General features: G+C 35.7%; 1 protein-coding gene across 4 annotated transcripts in view; it reads left to right on the forward strand.

Annotated features, from left to right (window-relative positions):
* Positions 1–22,772, forward strand: part of LOC110113872 — a 58,987-nt gene that overhangs the window by 13,392 nt on the left and 22,823 nt on the right. For 3 of the 4 annotated variants that reach the window (XM_028697718.1, XM_020846584.2, XM_028697719.1), the window contains exon 6: positions 3,837–3,926. The exons of the other annotated variant lie outside the window; for it this stretch is intronic. In XM_028697718.1, the coding sequence (XP_028553551.1) occupies positions 3,837–3,926 (90 nt within the window). The remainder of the gene's footprint in view (positions 1–3,836; positions 3,927–22,772) is intronic. 4 annotated transcript variants of the gene reach the window in all.

Raw genomic sequence — 22,772 nt, forward strand, 5'->3', positions numbered from 1 at the left:
ATGACAACCCTACAAGCTCCACAAAATTCCTAAATCATATGTCTATTCCGTCATGACACTAATGTTGAATAAGTCCATGTACACAATATGAGATTTGGGAAAAGATGTGAGCTATCCACCCAATTTGGCTACGAAAAGTAACATGCCCTAAAGTTTGGATATAGGCGAAGGTGTTAAGCTTAATATGATGCATAGCATACATTTGAGAGATGTCGGATAACAACCCGACGCCTCTACGCGTGTCAAAATTCTCTCCGAACTCTTACATAAGAGTCAACTAATAGAAATCGCCTAATTTCCATAGCCTTTGCGAAGTGGACAGCCAACATAAAGGTTTTTGGGGACCCAAAATTAAAGTTTCAAAGGACCTAAGGCTTTGGATCGTCAACCACATTGCAATTAGCCTTGGGAGCCTTAAGGTTTCGCCTAAGTTTTAGTGGTATACCTTCCCCAGGTTGTCCATGCGCTCCTATCCAAGTTCCAAGCTTTATCCAAGCTCCAAAGTCGCTCCAAGCTCCAAGGTCGCTGTCCAAGCTGCTCCGGAACTCGCCGCTGCTGTCCAAAGCGATTTGAAGGCCCCAAATCGCTGTTTGGGAGATTTAGGAACCTTTGTTTGCTGTTAGGAAGTCTCCAACAGCTTTTTCGACGCCTCAAAGTCGCCGGAGTTGAAAGGAGGAGGAGGAGAAACCACTGCAGTGAATATAGAGCCTTCCTCGTGTCGATCCAGGCGGAGTCGAAGCGGTCAGGTCACCCAGGTCAGGCGAAAGAAGGATCCGGATCCCCTAGCAGGCTTGGCCGAGGCTCTGGATGAGCTCGGACGAGGCCGTCGCACGCGAGAGGGAGGCCGGACGGGGCTTCCGAACGCAAGGAGTGCGAACAGGGGCTTCGGCATGAAGTGGGGTTCCGCTTGGTGGAGTCGCACAAAGGGAGCTCTCCGCCTCTTCTCTCTCACTCGCTCTCTCTGTGTCGGGACAGGGAACGAACGAACAGCAGCAGGGGAGCCGAATGCCGCTCCCCACTCCCTCTCCTGCTCTTGTTTCGGGACGGGTTCGGACGGACAACACGATGGAGCAGGTCCACCGCCTATAATACCCAATCTGGCTTCCTCGTTGCTTGAAACGAGGTGAAATGTGCTTGAGTACATTGGACCCAAATTTTGGGTGAGAAATGAGATAAAATCTCAGCCCTAGGTTTCAATTTTCTGATTTGGGAAGTTGATTGAGCCCAAATCAATCAATTGGGGCTGAAATTGGCTCCGAATTGGGCTCGACCCGAATCGATTTGAGTCGATTTGGGTCCGATTTTGTTCAATTGAGTCAATTTTGCAAAATTGAACTCCGATCGATGTCGAATAGCGTCGAATTGGGTTCGACGACACTCGACGAGGTTTGATTTGATTTGATTTAATTTTAATTTAATTAAATTGATTTAATTTAATTAAATTGGAGTCTAATTTGAGTCGATTTCCTCTCAACGTCGATCGATCGAGTCGATCGAGCGCGATCGAGCCTAGTCGGGCTCGATCGGGGTCGAGTCGGTGCGAAAATATTTGTCAACATTCCCTAAGTTGTTAGAGAAGAGGAGAGGATAAAGGAGAGGAGGAAAGAGAAAGAGATGAGGGAAATTTGGAGGCAGTAGCTTGTGATTCGTCCGTCGGGCCAATTAGGAAAATTATCAAGCATGAGGTAAACTTCTAAACATTTTTATGATGTTTTCATCGTGTAACTTTTTTCATATCGTAGTCTACTTTAATCCTTGTATTTTGACTATAAAATGTTGAACTTTTATTGATTTGTTTTCTTTTTGGTGATTTTTATGCATATTGAATAAATAAGACATTTTTAATAGCCTGGTAGTACTCTAAAAATCATAAAATGTTACTCTGAATATTTTTCTAAAATTAGAATTGGAAAAATGTTAAGTATTTAAGGTTCCACATAAAATTTTATCCTCTAATAATTATGGTAGCTTATAATTTATCATGCTCATGTTTAAAGTCATAATTACTCATTTTATTTAAATTTACATAATTCATGATATGACATTGAAGATATTATGTTCTCTAAAATATTACAAGTGTGTAGGCTCCGAAAATTTGGCCCCGGCCTCCGCCCGCACTGTTTGTTGCTTTATCTTTTGCGAGGGAGTTTTAACGGAATTAAGTTTCGAGGTAAATTTTGGAAGACAGATGGGTTTATAGATAAGACACTACCCAGAGATTTCTCCCTTATTTTGTGAGGACTTTATGATCCGAGTTATGGTTTCCTATAGGCGCAAGCCTCTATAGTTAATTACCTCTCCCGATCACGAGAGAGAACTTTCGTTTAAGGCTAGTCGTCAATCAGATACGTATAAATACGTGTTATCTGGCATATAGTAGCAGCATGGGTTTGCCTTCGCAGCGAGTGGAGCTTCGATCGTGGCTTCCGATCAAATTGTTGTAACATCTGATCCGCCTGGGAGGAGAAAGAGCGAGAGCGACAGAGGGAGAGCGATCGAGAGAGGAGAGATCAGAGGGAGGTCGGGAGAAGGGCGGGATCGTGCGAGAGCGGAGAGGGGCCGAAGGCCTCGTCTCTTCGGCCTTTTAACGACCCCAATGAATCGTGCGCGCGACATGGGGAGAAATGATGCGTGGCATGGCGACGACGTGCGAGATGACAGAGCAGGTAAGGTATTTTTATTTTATTATTATTTTTTTTTTACGGGTCAACAAACTGTACTCTTTGAAATGATATAAATACTTTATATATTATGTTATGGCTCCATCTACCTTGTGTGAATCTGGGAGAGATTTTAGGCCCATTTGTTGAATACGGATGTGTGAGGTTGAAATAGAGTTATAAGTGGAAGTGGAGTTATAAGTATGCATCCAGATATTTGCATCACTTTTATGCATTGCATATTTTCTTGAGAACTTTATAAATTAAGTATAAATGATATTTTTATAACTTTGAAATCTCCGAATACTTTTTTATGAATAAAAACGATTTAAGTGCATGTTATATTCTGTAGCAAGTATCATCTGACATTTTTGGCACTTGTGAAATTCATGTGAAAAAGTATAATTGATGTGAAATTAAGTACATTCTGATAATTATAAGAAATTTCTTTTCCATTAGTATTTAGTTCATAATTTATTGATTAACTAAACATTTGAATAATTTGTTATTAGTATTTTTATTGATATTGATATGAATGTGAAAGAAATTTATTGTGCTCACTTTGATACTAAACTAATATTTTAGGAAAAGGAAAATGCCTTGTGGAGTAGAGTTGATAAGGACATGCTTGTTAGGAGCAAGATTTTGAGGCATTTTCATAATCCAGTGTTATTTATTTTGATATATAAATTTCATTTAATCTAGATTATTCTATATAAAACTTTGAGAAATAAATTAAATCAAATAATATTTATACTGTTATTACAATTTTGGATCTTAAAGTTAGCTTTGGTTTATTTTGTATTGTCGTTGAGGAAAATTTAGGGGTATGAATTTAATCCATTTATTAGATTTTGTGGCGTTGTAGAGTGATTTTAGAGTAATGTTTTGAAAGGATTGGATTGTAATCATAGCTATATAAAATAATTAGACACATTCCATACTAAACTTACAAAATAACATAAAATAAACTAACTTAAATAAATAAATTATATTGTAATCATTGCTTGATGCACTGATTCCGATGAGAATAGACTTACATATTTCTATCAGTAGTCAAGCTTATGTTATTTCGATTGTTTGCTTGATCATTTCAATACATTGTTGAAATTGTTCTTTCTTTCTTATCAACTTTATTTGTGCAAATTTGTAAGTTTGTAGCTTATTTTGTGACAGTGGTATCGGCTTTTGGCATATAAAAGTCTCTATCAAAATGAAGGCACATGCTCTATACGGATATGGAGATGGAGAGGTTTTCTGATTCAGGTTGTGAATGTAGCTTTTCCATAATGCTTTTTAAATTAACAGAAGGATTGTAGTTAGATTTTTTCTAATAAGATAATCTTAAATTTTATTAAAAAAAGTGATAAAAGATCTGTCTTATTTTTCCACATACCTCTTCATGTATACTTTCATTGGTAAAAAAGATTTTTTTTTCCGAAGAAGGATTTTTTTTTTAGTTAAAAGTATTATTAACTGTTAATTATTTTGTGGCATCCTGAGAATGGAAGGCGTTACTCTCCGGTAACAAGGAACGTGATGAATGATACGAAGACCTATGTTTACAAAAAGAAAATTGCATATATAAGTAATAAAAATAGAACATACAAAGTAAACAATGGAAGAGAACTTGAACTTTCATTCCATTACTATAAATTCGAATGACAAAATATCAATAAAATAGAAATTGTTACATACAAAAAGGGATGTGAAAAAAAAAAAAAACAACTACAAAAATAGAACTATCTAATCCTCAAAAAGAAACATATGAGTGATCTATTATGAAATAAAAAAAATGCCACCTTTTATATCTGGTAGATATACTCCTATGATGATGGTCCTTCTAACACTTCGATAAGACTTGCTATGAGAAGAGGTAACAATGAGTGAGTTTGAGAATTCAAGGCCAATAAGTAATTCTATATTAAAGCATAAATGACATGCAAACGTAACACATCAAAAACAATGAGTGAGTTTGAGAATTCAAACCCAATAAATAATTCTATCTATTAAACCATAAATGACATGCAAATGTAGCACATATCATAAGCAATAATAGAAATAAGAGTAGCTGTATAATAATAGATCATCGATGTATTAATTTAATAGTCATATGCCATTATTCCTACACCTAGTTTTAATATGATGATATTACTAATGTGCAAGTCAAACTGTCACTAATGTAGTGTCACTAATGTAGTATCAATTAATTTCTTACACATGCAATCATGTTGGATACCATTTTACCCCAATATGATTTACTAGTTATTCATTGTGTTATTATAGTCATTTTTATCAAATGCCATGTATTTGGAATGTAAACACCAATCAAAGGATGTCTAATAATTTTCTATAGAGTTGCCAATTTATGGGCTTGTCAGCCAGATTATTTTATTCATAGCATTATATATAAAACTCATAGCAATCTTCTTCTTTGCATCACCATCTTCAAAACTTGTACCAATGGCCTAATAGTTGTAATATCATATATCACACTTTGCCAAAATTTATCATTTAAAATTTCTCACTTCTTTCGCCTTAGATTTTCTTACCTAAAAACAACTCAACCACTGTGTTGAGGTGAACACAGCCTCTAAAAGTTGTTTTGCGTCCAACATGGTAGTGACAAATCTGGTTGCTGCAGACTTAAATATTTTTTTTCTTTGAAAATTTTCTTATAAGTGTCAAAACTCAAGAGTAGTTGTAAATAAATTTACTTATATTCTTAACTTTTGTTAGTGCATTCTTGTGCTGCGATCAATGTTTTAAAAGGCAAAATCGAGAATCGAAGCGTTTTGTCTAAGCGAGGCGCGGCATAATCCTCGAGGCGTAAGCCTTAAAACGGTAAAAATAAGCTAATGTAAAATTATAAATAATGATAAAAAATGATAAAATATTAAATCAATTATGAACTTGATGATTTGTTCTAAGAAAAGGAAGAAAACAATTATTTTCATGAGGGTTTATGTATAAAATTATACTGAATATTTGTTTGATTAAAAGAATATCGTTGATGTTTATATCTGAAAAGAAAAAAAACTTTTCATAATATGTAATTTATTAGAATAAATTGAGCATGATTTGATAAACTTTAGTGGGATTTAGTAAATCCTGTAAATCCGAATTTGATAAATCCTGAAAGGGTTAAATCATGAAAATTAATTGGTATGTCAAATGATAAATCATGTTAAGTACAAATTACTCAGTAATTATTATTAATACCATTAGTTATATATTTTATAATTTATATTTTAATTTATATTAATTAGGCTAATTATATTATTATTTAATTAATAATTATATTACTAATTAGTCAATTAAATTAAATTAGATAATTAATTTATGCACTAATTATACTAATTATTATTTAATTAATTTGCTTAATTATTTATATTTTAAATTACATTAATTAAGTTAATCAATAATAACTTAGCCGCGTCTAGGGTTTGCCTTTCGTCTTCTCTTTTCGTCCTTGCTGTTCGGCTTCGTTGCTTCACAAGAGGTGTAGAGATTGCACGCATGGCTTCTTTGCCTCCTTCGTGGCTGTTCGACTTAGCTCCTTCAACGACTTTCCCTTCCTATTGGATAGTAAGTTTCGACATTTTGATCAGAAGAAACAACGGGAGCTCGCTGGCTGTGAAGATAACTTTCTCCCTTTCGAGGCGCTACCTCGATGCGCCTCGGCGCCTCACACCTTGAGATGTATGCCTCCATAGAAAAAGGCGTAAGCCTTGCCCGAACGTTCGAGGCTTAAGCCTTAGTTCGCCCGACCACCGCTTTGATTCAAGGCGCACCTCGAGGCGCCCTGTAACACCCCACAATATCTCTTAATAGTACTGAGAGTATTACTAACATAAGTATAATATTTTTCATCAATCAATGATAAGATACTTTTCATTTATTTGGAAATTGATCTAAAATATCCAATCACATTTCATGTACTACGGAAGCATCTAATAATTTTAAATATCATAAAAAACATAATCACAGAGCAAAAAAAAAATCCCAAATGATATATTAATTCATTGTCTACATACCTCAGTTGTAAACTTGCAAACATAATTAAACATTAGCATAAAAGATAACATAACTTACAAATTAATCTGTAATGATCTTTTTCTTTCCTTTCCTGTAAGAACAACTAGTAATAAGTGTACTGGTAAGCTATAAGACTCAATAAGTTATGCAAATTTAAATAGAATTTGACTTGCATGATTATAAAATTCATAACATTGAAAACATAAATAAAAGTTAAACAAATTTGAAAAATCATCTTAAAATCCCACTTGGCAGTAACCTTTACTTTCTCTTAAATCGATATTGAATATTAATTTTAATCATTAAAAGATTTGGCTATCCTTTCATAAAAATATTCAATGGAACTCAGGTAAATCTGACATTATCACCATTGAATTACATAGAGGTCTTTTTTGCCTCTTTAGGTTTTGCTCCACCTGCTATGCAGCTATCATATCTCTAGGGCCCCTTTTGCCTCTCTTACAATACAGTGTATATGGAGACTCTTTTGCTCCACCTACAATTGTATGTTATACATCATTTTATAGCCAAATTTTATTTTAAATTGATATTCAAGATACTTTCACATATTTATATTCATAATTGACTTGTTGCATGCTTTCATAATGATTTCTGTTGAAATATTTATACAAAGAATATGCATATCATATGTAAGGAAATTGATCTCTTTACAAAACATTATCAAAATTAGGAAAATATTTTGATGAACATACAAAACCTTATTTTAAACTCACATGTTGAATTTAAGTAAGTGGTTATTCATACTTGAAAACTTGGTTATGAAAATCCTTAAGCAAAATAAATAACTTGTAATGCATATTTCGTTTAATTCAGTTAAATACAAGTATACATGTGTAGAATTTACCACAATTTCCTTTTAAAATTTAAATGGCATTACTTACACCTTGTCGAGGTGTCTCTTCCAATTCTTTACTTCGCACTCTTCTACGATTGTAAGTAACCTACAATCATTTCTTTTACATTTCACACATTCCACAATCTATTGCTTAATTAAATTTTTCATAACATTAACTTATATTATACTTTAAAACCTCGCTTCCGCATATACGAAAAATCCTACAATACGATTAAATTATCATCTTTATAAACTTTACTGAATAGGTAACACAAAAGATAATAACAAACATCATAATCCTTTAACTCCTTTCTTCTAATCTTCTTTTTTTCTACTTCTATAGTATTCTCCTTTAACTGGAATGCTTTACTAAAATTCCTGTTTACAAATCCTGTTGTAGAATTCAGTCTACCTTTGTCATATATTCAAACAATAATTTGCTAATCTTGATAAATGTTATTACATGTTTACTTACTCAAATATGTACTATTATTTGATCTTCTATTTGCATCCAACACTTCTTCCTCCTAACTTCTGTTTCACTGAAGTTTCTTCACAATAACTCTTGCTACAGTGCCAGAAAATAGCGTGTGGAATATTGCTATGCCGAATTCCTCCTCTGCCGAATACTCCTACAGTGCAGAATGCACTGTGCGACCATCTTGCTTAAGGTAATTCTGCAAATTGAGCCCGCTGTCTGCACTATGCCGAACTTTAAATGTTTAGCTGCAAGCATACTTCCTAGCAGAAGCCGCTCCCACAACCTGTTATAGTTCTCACCCCCGTCCACGACACCTTCTGCCTACAGTTTTTCATATCAATCCTACAAGCAATGCTCTTCTCCGAATCTTCCTATTTTCATGCTTCCGTGACAATAAATTGGGCCCACTCTAATAATTGCTATGATAAGTTTTCACAAACATTAGATGCACCTTTTGACAAAATAATGTATTACTTATTTAATCTAATATATTAATTAAGCAGAGGACCCATAAAATCTAAGGGTTTCTAATCCCCGCAAAATAGCCTCCTTATTACACGCCTAATGCATCGGAGGAGTTCCTTTTTATTTCGCTCAAAATTAACCAAACAGCCTAATTTAATAAATACATGTATTTGTTTTACTTTACACTCCTAATTCAGGCAACCAAACAGCCCCTAAATACATTCATGTATTCACATTTTTGTGTTGAGGCCCGGGACTTTCCACGGCCCATGAGCTGAGTTACTTTTGTAGTTAATTAAATAATTAACAGGAGTTAAATAACTGCTAATAGAAATGTTCGTCAAGGCTATCAACAGTTGGCTAAAACTACACGATGTGATTTTGAGAAATCTGCAAGTGCACCATCACTGGGCTCAACCACGAGTGAAACATGTTGATAAATAATGATGCAACCTCAGGTTCAAAGTCGAGGATCTTGTTCTCATCTTGCTCCAACCTTGTTGCCTAATCTTGGTTCAAAACGAAAAATATTCCATGCTTTTCTGAAGACACTATAGGTCATTTATGGTATGAAATAATTGGGTCAGTATAATACGAACTGGATTTGCTTCTACAATCTAGAATACACCCTATATTCCACAATTCCTTGCTGAAACCTTACAAAGAAGATAATCAATTGCACATGTACTCCTCGCTGCTCTATGCATGGCAGAATAACCCCATTATGTAACTTATATGCATCCTCATTTTGCTTCTCTTCCCCATTTACACCCAATTATTCTTCTCTAGGATTTTTGACACCCTTTGAATTTCCGGTTATCAATTTTTTAAATTATTTTTATAATAAATTCCAGTATTGTAAAATCACTCATTTTCGACAGATTTTTCGGACAAAAATTCAAGGATTTCAAATAGAATAAGTTCTGCCAGTAAAATGCACGCATGAAAATGAAATCCACCAAAATTTTCCACCAGAAATATGTTCCAGCTGATTTCTAACAGATTTTGTACGAAAAATTTCACCAAGTCCGGCGATGGATTAGCGGCGAAATGGACAATTCGCCGTCAGAAATTTCTGGCAGCTTTACCGGCAGATAGTCCACCGAACAGTACTTGTGGTCTTTCTTCGATCGACTCCTATTGAGGGTTTCTGGCAGAAATTACGCTGAAACTTCGCTGGAAATCTATATCATGCTAAAAAAAAATAATAGCCCTTCTTTATTTCACCAAAACAATTAACACAATACATGCTACAACTTTTTTTACAAATATATTCCAAGAAACATTCTATCATACTACACAACAATGCTAATAAAAACATAGTTCAAATCGTTCAAAACATAAATCAGGCAAACTATCAAATGTAATCGTTGTAAACAAAATATGTTCAATCCAAGAACATAAATGTTACAACCATGTCATCCTTACATTCATAATAAAGTCTCCAAACAACATTAACAACTTAAAGAAAATACTGATAACATTTTTAATACATGTAAAAAACTATTCTAATCATCTTCAGTTTCCTCACTCCCCTCAAATTCAAGATTAGGTTGCTGACTGTGATACCCTTAAGACTTTTAAAATAATGTAAGCATTAATTTCCTCTAAAAGTTAACTTATTTTCATTTAATTCTACTTTTAATTTCAAGTACTTTGATATATAGAAATATATTGAAATATTAGTTTAATATTTAATAATAGAATGAATAATATTGTACTATTCATGTATTATTTACTAATAAGTAATTCCTTGATAGCAGAATATGATATAATAGGCTTTTCACTATGTTATAGCTTAATAGACATTAATTATATAAGTAATTATTATACATTTTTCCACTATAGCCTTCCACTTAGTTCCCTTTCAATGCATGCAGCGGCTGTGATTTAATCCTACGACTGGCATTAGGAGAATATGTTAGTGGAGGTATTAATAATATTATAATATATAGATAAAATCATTATGGTCTGAAGCAGCTCGATTGTCCCATTTCTTCCATCCTTCCACCAACCCAATTCTTTGGAGTCTAAAACAGCTTTCCGCGAGCACGCCACTTGTTTGGAGACGTTGGAAAGGCCTATGGGCTGCTGCTTGCTGGGGAAAAGTTAGGAAATCAGTAAGGTAAGAAGAGTGGAAGATTTGGGAGAGGGAAAGAAGATGATTTGTGCTGTTCTTTGCTGCAAATAACAGATATTGCTATTTGCTAGAAATGGCAGCTGCAAATAGAAATAATCTGAATTGCTAAATTCAGGTAGCTAAATTGGGTTGCTGAAATCATGTGTTGTTGCTGTAAATTGTTGAAATCTGCTAGAAATGCTGAAATCAGTGAGAAAAGGACTAGGAAGCTAAGAACAGGTTAAGGCGTTGTTGTTTGTTATTATTAAGGGTGGTTGTTGAATTTTGCTAAAATGCTATCCCAGTTAGAGAAAACAGCCGATGAAAAATAGTAAGAAGAAAAATTCAATTGGTTGTGATTGAATTCAATTAAGAAAGAGAGAGAGCTAAGGGAGGGAGGGGTTGAATGAGGAGAAGTTTTGTAGAGGTGGTGTACAAGAGGAAAAGAAAGCCGATTCTAGGAGAACCAATTCCTAGCAAGGTGAGATACCCAATCGATTTATAGGAAATAGTTCAAATTTTCTGTATTTGTGAATTAATATTTGTCATATTTATGATAGCATGCCTTTCATGTGATACCATGTATGTCCATCTATTTCAATTTATTTTTTATAGATAGTTCCTGGGATATAGATGATTGATTCAATAGATATTAATGATTGTGATTATATAAAAAAAGAATGATAGTATAAAAAGCAAGTGATTTAAGTCATATATGGGGGATAAGCTTGCATAAGTAAATGCGAAAGACCTAACGAAGTGAGTCTATACTCTCCATTCTAAAAGTTGGGAATCTAGACCCAACCTTGAATGAGAGAGTAACTTCAATTCTAAAACTGGGGACAATGAAATCAACCTTCAATTGGAAAGTTGAAATATTACAAAAGATATAGCCATCATATGACTTATTTCAAAATGTGGAACAAATAACAAGATAGAAAGTAATGTTATGTATTTCTTACGATCAGTATGAAATTTTAATCTGTTTTATCCATGTTAATGTTACAACAACAACAACAACAACATCAAGCCTTTATCCCACTACGTGGGGTCGGCTACATGAATCCTTTTTCTCCATTGTGTCCTATTAAAAGTCAAATTCTCGTTTAAATCTAATAAAGAAAGGTCATTCCTAATATTTTCTAACCAAGTCTTTTTAGGTCTACCCCTACCTTTCTTAACATAAGTCAAATCTAATACCTCTACTCTCCTAACCGGGTCATCGTAAGGCTGTCGTTTTATGTGACCAAACCATCTAAGGCAACTTTCTCTAATCTTATCTTCTACTGGAGCTACTCCAACCTTTTCACGTATATGCTCATTTCGTATCCTATCTCTAAGGGTAAAGCCACTCATCCACCTGAGCATCCTCATCTCTGCACATTAACTTAGTATATGCTCTCTTTTAATGGCCAACATTCGCGCACCATAAAGCATTGCAGGCCTCACTCCCATCTTATAGAATGTTCCCTTAAGTTTGAGGGGTACACTCTTATCACATAACAAGCCCCGAGCATTCCTCCACTTCAACCATTCCAACTTGATTCTGCTGATAATTCCCCATCTATATTCACCATCACTCTTGAACAATAGATTCCGAAGATATCTAAAACATGTTACTCTTATTAATGACTATCGCCCAAAGTCACAATCCCCTCACCAGGCTATTACTACTAAAAATTACACTCCATATATTCCGTTTTAGATCTACTAAAGCGAAAACTTAGACTCTAAGGTTGACCTCCATAATTTCAAGTTTACCTCAACTCCCTCTCTTAGTCTTATCAAAAGAAGAATATCATCGCCAAAAAGCATACACCAAGGTACATCCTCTGGCATAAGTGCTACGTGAGAACATCCATGACTAAAGTAAAAAAGATATGGGCCTTAAGCTGATCCTTGATGTAACCCAACCGAAATGAGGAAAATTACTTGGTCAATCCACCTTGTTTTGAACAGCAGAGAATAGCTCCTGCATACTATCTTTAAATGATTTGAATATAAGCAATTATTCGACTCCTTTCTTTCAAGAACTCTCCATAGCACTTATCTGGAACTTTATCATATGCTTTTCTTAAATCAATAAATATCATATGAGATCCTCCTTATTTTCTCTATATTTTACTCCATCAAACCTCTTATAAAGTATATGGCTTCCATAGTCGACCTTACCCGGCATGAATCCAAATTGATTTTTGAGAAAACATTAGTATCACGCCGCAACCTTAGCTCCAAAACCTCGCTCCCATAGTTTTTAAGTATGACACATTAACTTAATACCTCTATAATTCGCACAATCTTGTACATCACCTTATTCTTTAAAAAATAGGAATTACACACTCATTCTCCACTTATCTGGCAATCTTCTTAGTCTATCAAAATATATTAAAAAGATTTAGTAACGCATGAATTCCTTCATCTCCAAGCATTTCCACACCTCTATTGGAAATCATCAGTCCAACAGTTTTCCACCCTCATTTTCTTTAAAGCCTCTCTAACTTCATGTTTTACTAATACCCTCCGAAAAAATATAAATCTTTATTTTCATCCTAGGTGTGTAAGGTCACTATAGTCAATCTTAATTTTCACAACTTCGATTAAAAAGTTTAGCAAATATCTCATCCATCTTTGTTGAAATTATCATCTTCTAAGAAAAGATATTTTTTGATCTTCATCTTTATACCACTTCACTGAACTAAAATCCTTACTACTCCTATCTCTTGTTTGGCTAACTATAACATCGTTAATGTTAATGTTATTGAAATATCTTAATCGTTAAAATAATGTTATTATTATTTATACATTATTATGTATTTCAATGACCATAACTTATTAGCAGTCAGTTGTTAATTGCACCAAAATTGGATGGAGCCCATAGAGGCATTAAAGGGCGTGACTTATCTTTCTTTTGGTGTACATATTTTTTTTGGTGTACATAAAGGTTCAAGTGTAAGTTGTACAAAGACTTTTTGGGCTATGTAAATAAAGTACAAGTTTAGTAGAACTCTATATTTACTTTAATTATATTTGATGATAATTGAGGTACTTTACATGCTTCCTATCTTAAGTATGGGGTTTTGATATGTTTACGTGTTTAGGAGTGTCTAAAATAGATTTTTTTTTACTCACTGATTCTAAAAAAGTAGTGCTTAGAAATGGGTGTTAGTAAGAAGAGCGGTTTTAGATTTCCTCTCTGTTATATCCAGATTATCATAGGGGGGTGGGACCAAACTGTGGTGTGACACTGACCCTTCTTTACGATTTTGGCTTAGATGTGACGCAGCTCTGTCTATATTTTTTCTTTTAAATCTTATTTTTTTTGTTTTTGTGTTGTGGGCTCCGAAATTCGGCCTCGGCCTCCACCGCTTTCTTATCGGCGAGGGAGTTTTAAACGAAAACTAAGGTTCCGAGTAAATTTTAGAAGGCAAGATGGGTTTGTAAGATAAGACAACTACCCAGAGATTTCGCCCTCATTTTGCGAGGACTTTATGATCTGAGTTCTGGTTTCCTATAGGCGGCAAGCCCCTATAGTTAATTACCCCTCTGATCACGAGAGAGACTTCGATTAAGGCTAGTCAGCAATCAGATTCGTATAGAAAATACGTGTATCTGACATATAAAGTTAGCCAAAGGGGGGCAAATTTAGGGGGGATTTAGGAGGGGATTATGGATTAAGGGGGGGGAAATTTGATTTGGAAATTGGGTTTAGAATTTGGGAAATTTGGAAATGTTTGATATTTAAAATAGAAATTGCACCATCTAATACTCAAAGCGGATGGTGGGGAATGAATGATGGGCCCGATCAAGATCCCATGGTTCCGTCGCTCCCGGCCATCGTGGGTCCCTGGTCTACTTAGTCAGAGAAGGTAGTGATCCCAACCCTGGACAGAAGGATCCTTGTCGGCAGCCATGGTTTGCTTCGTCCAATGGGACCCTTGTAGTAACCTGGGATGGGTGTTTGTCTAAGGGGACAAAATTTGAATCCACCTTTGCTGACAGAGGGTTTTGTGCCCTATCGATCATATCCCTATTGATTCATTTATCTCAAGGATTGATGCCAATAAGGAACCGTAATGGCGATGCCATAATCGGTTATTTCGTGGTGCCATTTTGGCGGCAAAAACAACTCGTTCAGAGGGCCCCGGATCATAACCGTTTATCCTGCGGTTGCCATTTGGGCGAGAACAGACCGCCGGTTAGAGGACACGTACCACGCCCTTATCAGCAGGAGACTATTGAGAATGGATCCTAATAATATTTCGACCAGGCATTTAAACTCTTTGAGAGCTGAAGTGTTTTTAATTTGTTACCATCTCGAAACAAACTGTTGGGAGGGTGGAGGAATTTTGCTTTAATTATGGAATGGATATTTCGATTTTAAAATATCTAGGGATTTGGAGATTTGTGAATTTTTACTGGATTTTTTGGGATTTTTGTGGAGTTTGGCATTTTTGATGGATATTTGGATAGAGTTTGAAAGTTATTTGGAATGGATTTGGGAGACAATTGAAAGGTATTTTAGAACCCCTCCGGTTGAGATTTACAAATCAAACACGGCCATCATCGGGGTGGTTATGGGGTCATTTTCTTTTGTAGATTGAACCTTGTCAACTCTGTCGGGCTGTCAACAGAGGATCGGGTTTTGTAGGCTTTAAGCATTTATTAGTGAATTCATATTATTGTAGGCCTTGAAGGCCCAATATGAATATTTTAAAGCAAATATACCGGTCGCCACGACTTTATATTTGCTTAATGGTTCGAACCCTGTCGACTTCTATTGACCCGTATAGAAGGATCGGTTTCGAACCTGAATTCACTTGTCAACCCGCGCAGCATCCCTAGACGTCACGTGTGTACCAATAACACGCTCGCCGGGGCCCATGCGGGTATTATAATTGTTTTTACTCCTTTTAGTGTACCTATGTGTATACAATTTATAGTGCGCGTGTATGGGTACTTTGAAATAATTGTAGACGCCTTCTGTCTGCTTGTACGAATGTTGCAGATCCGGTGGTGTGGCGTTGTAGTCATGGACGTCTTCTATCTGCTTGTACGAATGTTGCAGATCCGGTGGCGTGGCGTTATAGTTTGCGGACGCCTTCTGTCTGCTTGTACGAATGTTGCAGATCCGGTGGCGTGGCGTAGAAGCTTCTGAATAGAGTTGTTCGCTGTTTTGTACAGGTAGACTGTCGTGCACTACTCGTTACTTTCTTCAGGTGGATCGTAGTGCACTAACGAGTCTCCTGTTTTGGATCATTGATGCTTGCATTCATCGTAGTTTGTTTGGCATTTGTTCGTAGATTTTATATAACATTCGTAGCAGGGCTCTAGCAGAAGCTCGTGGGATCTTGCATACACTGTATTCACTTGACATTTTATTCGTGAATGACATTTTGTGTATATAACAGTCTTCTATAAGGGCTCGTGGATACTTACATCTGCTGTATGTCGTACATTCTTACTGATGGGAGAATGATGTATTCACCTACACTTGATTGCATGAAGGTGGTATTCACTCTAGATTCTCAAATACCTCTTCATTATTAGTTCACTATATGTTGATACCGGATGCCTGTAAAATCCCTACTATATCACCGGGTGTATGAGACATCTTTGCACATTTCATTATGTCGTTAGGTGCATCTCTACTTCATCTTTTTTATGTATGCTTGCAGAGAGTGTCACTGTCATCATGTAGCTCGTATGTTCGTTGTATGTCAATTCCCCTTGTTTGTAAAAGTTTGATGTAAAAATAATCATTATCCTTATGGTACTTATGTCTCGTTTGACCAGAAAGCTTTGAAGCATTCATAGGGAACTAAGTAGTATCTAGTTAGTGTATCGATCCACTCGTCGACTGCTATTGATAATAATCAGAATCTCCTTGCCATCTCCATTAATCATTGCTTGAAGATTCATTTCTTCTAATATTGTAAATGAGCCATTATGATCCAATGGCCTCTTCCTAATACTATGATTTTGATATAAAATCATATTCTTCATGCTCTTCTTGTTGCTTTAAATCAAATTATGCTTAAGAGTTCTTTGCGATAAACTTGAGATTAAGCTCATCGATCCTTTCTCTCCAATTGAGATAATTGATACATGCTGATCACTATTGCTCACATAGGTTTCATCACTTTTTGTAAAGAATTTGCATATGAGATTCAGGTGGGTTACCTTCCTTAATTAGCACTTGCATCTCTATTGGAATGATAATTCCTTAGTGTTCCATTAGGAATTTATATTTCTATTCGAATTAGGCCTCTTATGAATTAGTCACATTAAGACCCAAGTTTTTATTAAGTTGTGCTCATCCTTATTGCAGTCCATATCCAAACTCGAGTCAAAGTTCCTTGTAGTTCAAGTTCAATCTTGTTTCAAAGGTCCACTAAATTCTTACTTGAGTTCAAATACCAAACTCAAGTTCTTGCTCTTGTAGTTTCGTTAAGCTCAAGTCTGAGTGCACAAGCTCAAGTTCAAGTTCTATGTCCCTTGTAGCCTGAGTCTTCAAGTTCAAGTACATATTCGAGTGCTTGTTCAGAGCCTTCTGAAATTCTTGCAAGTTTAAGTTATGCTCATTTGATTTGAATTTTGTTCAATTTTCTTTTATTTCATTTGGCCTTTATGAGTCATTTTGAATTTTGGTTCTGATCCACAGGTCATTTGAGTCCACAAGTTTAAGTTATGCTCATTTGAGTCCATACACTTTCCCCTTTTAACTCCTTGCAACATCCTAGGACCACGTTTGGTACTTGGAGTACTACATCGATCCTAAAGATGATCCCTCAATATCGAAAACATGATTCTCCCTAATTGGTATAAAATCATCCTGCAAGAGATTAAATCCATGAATGCATATTATTTATGATCACTATTGAAAATTGGATACTCACACAAGCTTTCTTCGCCTTTTCATCAATCCACTGATGGTCAACTTAGAATTGTTGTGTTCGTGTATGCAGCTCTAATGATGTAGGCTCCCGACCAAGTATCTTTTCTTTTTTCGTTGTTTTGCAGATTTTGGTTTGTATCGTGGTTCACTGCATGTACGACAGCTATGAAAGTTCGTTAGGGATGTTAGGCCCTTATGAACTAGCCCAAGGCTAACCAAGAGGGGGGATGAATTGGTATTTTTAAAAAATCTTTTAAACCAAAGCACAACAAAGCTCAAACCAAAATCACCACAGAAAAATAGAGTGCGAAAAATTAAATGCGGAAGCAGTAAAAAGAACACAAGGGTTTATAGTTGTTCAGTTAATTCGACCTACGTTCACTCCCCGGAGGCGCTCTTCGAGTATTGCACTACAATCGTGACTCTCCTTCAGCCTCCACAGGTAGGTGGAGAAGCCCCACAAACACCTTCTTTTTACCACCCCCCGCAAGGCAGAGAACCCAACTCTTTTTGCTTCTTCCTAAAGCAGGCAGAGAACCTCGATCGATCGCTGAAGCTTACCTCTCTCAACCCTTACAATGACAAGAGACTCTAGTGGAAGAAGAAGTGGAACAATGCTTGGAGCAACCCTTGTGAATCCCCTCACAAGCTCCCCCTCACAAGATCCTCTCTCTCTCTCTCTCTCCTGTTAACCCTAGCTCGGACTTCTTCCAGGGCACAAATCGTCTTTTGAAAACAAATTGCCTAACACAGAATAAACAAATTGGATAAAAAGAAAATCCGTTCAAAACTTGTTTCAAAGAAAAATAACTTATAGAATAATATACCAAAGCAATTTGTCTCAATCATGGTATTTGAAATCAAGCCTTTTAAAATATCAAGTGACTCATGAATTCTTCTAAAATTTTAAAAGTTTGAAAGATGGGTAAGCTTGTCTTATGTGGGCTCATTTTATGCATCTTGTCAATTTGAATGGCGCTCTTTGTACATCTTTTAATTTTTGATACACTTTTGTGTATATAAATTTTTTAATTTGGCGTCATTGCGCATCTTTTTTATTTTTGACATCATTGGCCTTTTTATGTTTTGTTTTTGCAAGCTAGACCCCTTTTTCAACAACTCTTAAAATATAATTAGTTGTGAGTAGATCTTCCAGATACTAGAGAAGAAAACTCTCTCTAATATAAGGAAGAATAGACCACAAAGCAGACTTTAGCAATTATATGATAAGTGCAATGACAAGATTTCATTTAACTTGAAAGATATATAAAAACTTTGAATATTATAAATACAAGGTAGATTATTGTAGCAAGATAAAAAGGATCTTAACACCAATTGTTAATATGAGATAGACTTTTGTTTAGAGAAGAAAATTATACCACTAAAAGAGGTTAGAGGAAGGAAAATCATATACGGTGTTTCTTCCTTTAACCGATTTAGAGATGTTAATTATTGGCTATAAATCTCCAAAATTTAAGAACTAGAAAAAATCATCATAAAGGCAAAGAAACCCAAAGTAAAAACAACTAAAACAAATAAAAAGAAAAAAGCACAAAAGATAGAAAACAACGATGATCAACACATGCATTTCAAGAATTTATTAAGCAGCAAGTTTAAGCAATTATGAGCTGCGAGCCTCCGTTTCTCCAAGAATCATATGCTTCTCACGAGGTCTTTGGTGAGAGCAATCCTGCAAAAATCAACAACTGTCAGATTTAGGAACCCAAGCAAGTTTGGGTCCCTTCTTATGAAAAGTAGAGTGCAATGCATGTGTGTTATGCTGTGAATCATGCAATTTTGGTCTCCACACCCAATGTGTACTATAGTGAACAGTGCAAGTGTGTGAGATGTGTCCTAGCATGCCACATGAAAAGCATCTAACACCAGGAAAAGGATTTCTTAAATGGTTTCGGTTATAATGCCTCTTCCTAAGTCTTGGCTTTAGATCAAAGGTGGGTGTCATCCAATTTCTCTTAATTGTTTCCAATTCAGTTTTAAACCTTGAGTTAGTACTTTCTAAAGCAGTATTCTTAATCCTCAAATTTTGTTCCTTTTCTTTAAATTTCTTAAAATCAGATTCAAGTGTGGTGGGTGAAGCTTTTAATGAATCATGCTAATCAATTAATTTCAAATGTTTTTTATTTAATTCATCAAATTCATCAAGTAAAGCCATGTGATTTGAATCAATCGTTGCATGATTTTTTAGAATAATTTCATGCTCTTTTTGTAAATTCAAAAGCTCCAATTTTAAAATAGTATGAGTTTTCTTAAGTTTTTTGTATGATACATGAATTTTCTCACAAATTTCAAATAATTGATCATAGGTTGGTTTACATGCCTCTTCTTCCTCACATTGATCAAGATGATGTTCTGCCATTAAGCATAAGTTTGTTGTTTCTTCCTCAGGTTCAGTTTTAGATGAATAAGAAACAGATTCTGCCCAGAATGCCTTTTGAATTATCTTCTTGTCCTTCCTGAACTTAGGTTTCTCCTCACTCTTTTCTTTGCTAGAGTGATCCTGAAGTGTAGGAGAATCAACTCTGACATGTCCAGACTTTCTGCATTCAAAACAAACAACATCAGAAGATCCTTTAGAATGTTTGTTATCCTTACCTTTTCTCCAATTTTGATGATGCTTGTGACTCTTCCTTAGAAAGCTTTTGAATTGCCTTGTGATTAAGGCAATGTCATCGCTTTCAGACCCGGAAGAATCAGAGTTCGTGTTGTTGACCTTCAATGCCACAGTTTTCTACTTTCTTTTCTCACCTGCATTAAGATTTCTTTGATTCATCCCTTGCTCGAAAGCAATAAGTGAGCCAAGTAAGTTGTCAATCGAATAAGTATTCAAATCTTTAAATTCAGTAATGACGGTGATTTTTGCATCAAAAGAGGAAGGCAAACATCTCAAAATTTTATTTACTTTTACATAGTTTGACAGTTCTCTTCCTAAGGCATGCAAAGAAGTTACAATTTGAGTAAACCTTGTATACATATCAGAAATTGATTCAGAAGGTTTCATACAAAAAAGTTCGTAATCATGCAAGAGAATATTCAAACGATATTGCTTAACTTCATTAATTCCTTCATAAGTAATGCACAACCTATCCCAAATCTCTTTACTAGTAGTGCAAGTAGAAACACGCATGTAATCTTCAGACTTTAAAACACAGAAAAAACAGTTTAAACACTTCACATTAAGTTGAATTAAATCTCTTTCATCAAAAGTCCATTCAGTAAAAGACACTTCAATTTTAGTTCCATTAAATTCACGAGAAGGTGGAGAATATCCTTCTTTAATAAGCATCCACAAGTGATAATCAGTAGATTGTAAAAAAGTAGACATGCGAGTTTTCCAAAAATCAAAAGGTAGATTGTCAAACAAGGGTGGTCGTGTAATAGAATATCCTTCAGTTGTGTTACAATTCCCAAAGTTAGTCATGGATCAAAATTCAAAAAGTTTTCAAACTCAGTTTTTATGAACCTGTCTCTAATACCACTTGAAAGTTCATTAGAGATGTTAGGCCCTTATGAACTAGCTCAAGGCTGATCAAGAGGGGGGTGAATTGGTATTTTTAAAAAAATCTTTTAAACCAAAGCACAACAAAGCTCAAACCAAAATCACCACAGAAAAATAGAGTGCGGAAAATTAAATGCGGAAGCAATAAAAAGAACATAAGGGTTTATAGTGGTTCGGTCAACTCGACCTACGTCCACTCCCGAGGCGCCCTCCGAGTATTGCACTACAATCGTGACTCTCCTTCAGCCTCCACAGCTAGGCGGAGAAGCCCTTACAAACACCTCCTTTTTGCCACCCCCGGCAAGGCAGAGAACCCAACTCCTTTTACTTCCTCCTGAAGCAGGCAAAGAACCTCGATCGATCGCTAAAGCTTACCTCTCCCAACCCTTCCAAGGATAAGAGACTCTAGTGGAAGAAGAAGTGGAACAATGCTTGGAGCAATCCTTGTGAATCCCCTCACAAGCTCCCCCTCACAATATCCTCTCTCTCTCTCTCCCTCTCTCTCTCTCTCCTCTAGACTTTCCCAGGTCAAGACAGCAGCAAAAGATTGTTCAAAACATTAAACAATAGCTCTTAAATAGAAGAGCTTCAAAATAACTCATTAATTACAAGTTGCCGACATTATCGTCCAGGACGATAGGTATATCGTCTTATACGATCAGTGCAATTTAAGCCTAATCAGCCGGGACAATCTGGGATGAATAGAGGAAAGTTGTTCATATCGCCCAGGACGATACTATATCATCTTGTACGATTAGTTCAAATCATAGAATATCGGCCAGACAATCGCTCTGAAATGAGGTCTGAACAACTTCAAAATAGCTTGATCGCCCCGGCCGATCTCACGATCATCCCGGACAATTAGTTCAAATCAGAGGAAAATCGTCCAGAGCATTGCCCGGAATCTGAGCTGGCCAATCTTGATCGGCCAGACCATCGCCTAGAATTTGAGTTGTCCGATATTGATCATCCAGAAGCAACTAAGGTTTTTGAACTGATCGTCCCGGCCGATCTTGCGATCGTCCAAGACGATGTGATCGTATCAATCATCCTTAATTGCTTTCCTTAATTACCAGATTAATTTAGGCACAATTGTATGAAATCGTCCCGGACGATACAAGATCGTCATGGCCGATTGCAAAAAATAAAGAATGCCTAAATAGATCATGGCGGCTGATTCTTTCTGTTTTAAGCCTATCGTCCTGGCCGATACATGTATCGTCCAGGCCGATCGGTTAATGACGGCTGCCTTAACTATGATGACTGATTAGGGTTTCTGTTTCAAACCTTATCGTCCAAGACGATAATAATATCGTCCGGGATGATGTGAGTAAAAACAGAAATTCTAAGTCAGATAGAAAAAATCACTCAAGTGTGTGTGTAGGGTTACTTAGCATCAGAACACTTAAATGGTTACAATTGACTCAAGAAAGGAAAAAAGAAAATTACAGACTGACTTAGACCTAGTCTACCCAATTTGAGCTGGTCCCGATTTCTCTCCGATGGTCAATTCGAAAGGAAAAAATGACATGGCACATAATCATCGTTGGAAATTCGGAGGCTCGACCACCAGAAATTTCCACCAATTTAGCTGTAAGAATTTCAACCAGTATTCAGCTTTTTCCTATAGTCATTAAATAATCAATTTCTAAAATTTTAAAACTGGCTTTGTGTAAAACCCAAAAATGCCTTTTAAGACTTCGCACGCTTTTCAAAGCGCCACGATGAGATTTAAGTGAAA

This window comes from Dendrobium catenatum, unplaced genomic scaffold (assembly GCF_001605985.2).
Source record: "Dendrobium catenatum unplaced genomic scaffold, ASM160598v2 fragScaff_scaffold_992, whole genome shotgun sequence".
Taxonomy (NCBI): domain Eukaryota; kingdom Viridiplantae; phylum Streptophyta; class Magnoliopsida; order Asparagales; family Orchidaceae; genus Dendrobium; species Dendrobium catenatum.